This window comes from Cebus imitator, unplaced genomic scaffold (assembly GCF_001604975.1).
Source record: "Cebus imitator isolate Cc_AM_T3 unplaced genomic scaffold, Cebus_imitator-1.0 Scaffold42, whole genome shotgun sequence".
Taxonomy (NCBI): Eukaryota; Metazoa; Chordata; class Mammalia; order Primates; family Cebidae; genus Cebus; species Cebus imitator.
This window is the reverse complement of record NW_016107357.1, coordinates 6,543,345-6,546,030: the sequence shown is the minus strand read 5'-3', so window position 1 is coordinate 6,546,030 and position 2,686 is coordinate 6,543,345. Positions and strand designations below refer to the sequence as shown.

Sequence of the window (2,686 nt, the reverse complement as noted above, 5' to 3'; positions counted from 1 at the left end):
GAGAGAGAGAGAGAGAGAGAGAGAGGGATTAATTAATTTGGGGTCAGATCATGAACCTCTTTGTTGGGAAAGATCCAGGCAGACAGAGGCCAGGGCTTTCCAGGATGAGCTGGTAAAGGAGCAATTCTGAGTGATGATGGAGATGAAGGCTCCTCAGATGTGGGTTCCTGGCTTACTGCTTGCTCAGGCAACGGGTTTTCTGAGAAAATGTGTTCACACCTAGAATATGTATGTAGCTCTGACCACAGTGTTAAAAGAAAACTTAGAGACAAGATCCACAGATCATCTCTAAAAGGTTGAAGGGCCTTCCATGTGAACACACATTGAAAAGACTCAGATCTTCTGTATGGGAAAGATAAAACTGAGATGCACAGACAGGATTTTGGAGCTGTTTGAATGGAACAAATAAGAGAAACAGGGACTTGTTCACCAAATCGTAGACTCCTGGAGCTAGGGATCTGCGGTGGAGCTGGAAAGAAGCAGTACCAGGCCAGAAAGATGCAATAGCCTTTCGCACTGAGACCTCAGCGGTTGGTGTGGAATAAGCAAATAGACAGAGGTGAGCAAAGTAACATCACTTCCAAGATGATAGATTCGCCATAGGATGCTAAGATAGGCAGTGGCGCCTGGGGCCTGTGCCGCTTTTGAAGTTGACACTGCAAGGGACAATGATGCCTCCCAGGGAAGTGCCACTCAGCGGCATCAGTGTGGGACGTCCCAACTTGCACAGAAAGGGGTTTTCTGTTTTCTTCTGTATTTCCTTGAATCTCCAATGTGGCCAACACCAAACCCCAAGATTTTTAACCTCTCTTGACTTGTATTTCTTCTGCCTCAAATTATGATGATTTAATGCTAATCAATATCTCAAGGGAGCTTTAAGCCATGAGGCACCAAGGCTTTCATGGTGAACTGTGAAACAAGGAGGGCAATACTGTAAACAGAGCATGCAGAGCCAGCTCTCCATTATCCAAGGTCAGGAGGGGCAGAGAACACACACACACACACACACACACACACACACACACACACACACTTACATGTATACATCAAAGATTGGATAAACAGTTTCAATGTTTCCCTCAACCAAATTAATCAGAACTGCTAATAAGGGACCAAAGGGACTAATTTTCTTTCTTTTTCTTTTTTTCTTTTCATTTTCCATTCCACTGGCTAAGCATATAGGAGCCGGGAAGTGGCCAGCATGTGGTGGTGGGCGGGGGACAGCCACAGGGAGGAGCAGAGGATCGACTCCAGAGTAAACACATCCCAGGGAGGCAGGGGAAGCTGCTGGCTACAAGTGCGTTTCCAGCACCAGAGGATGAGACTCTACCTGACTTAGAAGTGAATGGGGTGACATGGACTCTGGGTTGAGTGGGACAGGGTCAGGGAAAGCAGGGCCCCTGCAGGCCGGGCCTGACCAATGTGTGTCCTCTGTAACACTGTGCAGGTGACTGCTGGCTTCTGGCCGCCATTGCCTCCCTGACCTTGAATGAAGAGCTGCTTTACCGGGTGGTCCCCAGGGACCAGAACTTCCAGGAGAACTATGCGGGAATCTTTCATTTTCAGGTACTGTGCTCTGCTCAGGGCCTTTGTCGCCGCTTTCCGTACTCTTAGGCCCCACTGCAGATCCACTGCAACAGACACTCTGGGTATGGGGCACAGTGACCTATGTCTTAACAATCCTCCAGGTGACTCTGACGCACACTTCAGTCTGAGAACCTCCGCTTTAATGCGTCCACCCGGACATCCACACATCCATCCCCTTGCCAGCTCCCCTAGGCCACGTGGCCTTGAGGACAGCATTGTGCACGGAGGGTCAGGAAGTGTGGGTCTCGGTGACTTCCTGCTGCCAGTGGGCGGTGCTGGGCCAGTTCTCTGATGCAGAAACGCAGACCCTGGAGTAGATGTCCCCAGGTTCATCTGGCATCTGCTGTGTGTACAGATAAGGGAGACACAGGTCCCGCTCCTATGGAGCCAAGACTCAAACACTGATGGCACAGAGTCCCCGCATGCGGCCCTTGGGGAGACTCCCTTTACACATCTGCTTATTCATGTGACCGGCCGCTGTGTCCCCCCTCCCCAGTTCTGGCAGTATGGAGAGTGGGTGGAGGTGGTCATTGATGACAGGCTGCCCACCAGGAACGGACAGCTGCTCTTCCTCCACTCGGAACAAGGCAATGAATTCTGGAGTGCCCTGCTGGAGAAAGCCTATGCCAAGTAAGTGGGGCAGCAGGAGCTGGGAGACACCAGAGCCTCCCTGAAAGCTCTCACCTGTCCTCCCCACATCCGCTTCACACCCCAAACTCAGGACGTCAGGGCCAAGTCTTTCCCAGCATCCAGACCCCCATGAGCTGTGGAGAGAGATCATTTTTCAGTAACTCAGAGAAACAGAAATCTGGGTGGGGAGTTTAACAGCTCAGCTCTGCCCTGGGTAAATATGTGTGTTGGTGGAGGTGGGGTGGGTGAGCCTCCCTGCCCCTCTGGGCCTGAGCTTTTCCTCTTTTAAATCCCAAGGTAGGTTCCTAGGGCAATGTAAATGTTTAAAAGAATGATGCATCATAATAATAATAAAAATGTACTAGCTACCAAACTCAACAAAGAGTCTGTTCTTTCCTCAGGAGATCTTCTCATTGGCGTTTGATGTTCAAAACCTTCTTTGTGTTTTTTTTTTTTTTTTTTTTTTTTT

General features: G+C 49.8%; 1 protein-coding gene across 3 annotated transcripts in view; it reads left to right on the top strand.

Moving 5' to 3' along the window:
* CAPN8 (calpain 8) overlaps positions 1–2,686 on the top strand; it is an 82,876-nt gene that overhangs the window by 44,218 nt on the left and 35,972 nt on the right. For all 3 annotated transcript variants that reach the window (XR_001824465.2, XM_037737720.1, XM_017526385.2), the window contains exons 3-4: positions 1,448–1,566; positions 2,084–2,217. Coding sequence is in view for 2 of the 3 variants with exons in the window: in XM_037737720.1 (XP_037593648.1) it covers positions 1,448–1,566; positions 2,084–2,217 (253 nt within the window). In the remaining variant the exon portion in view is untranslated. The remainder of the gene's footprint in view (positions 1–1,447; positions 1,567–2,083; positions 2,218–2,686) is intronic.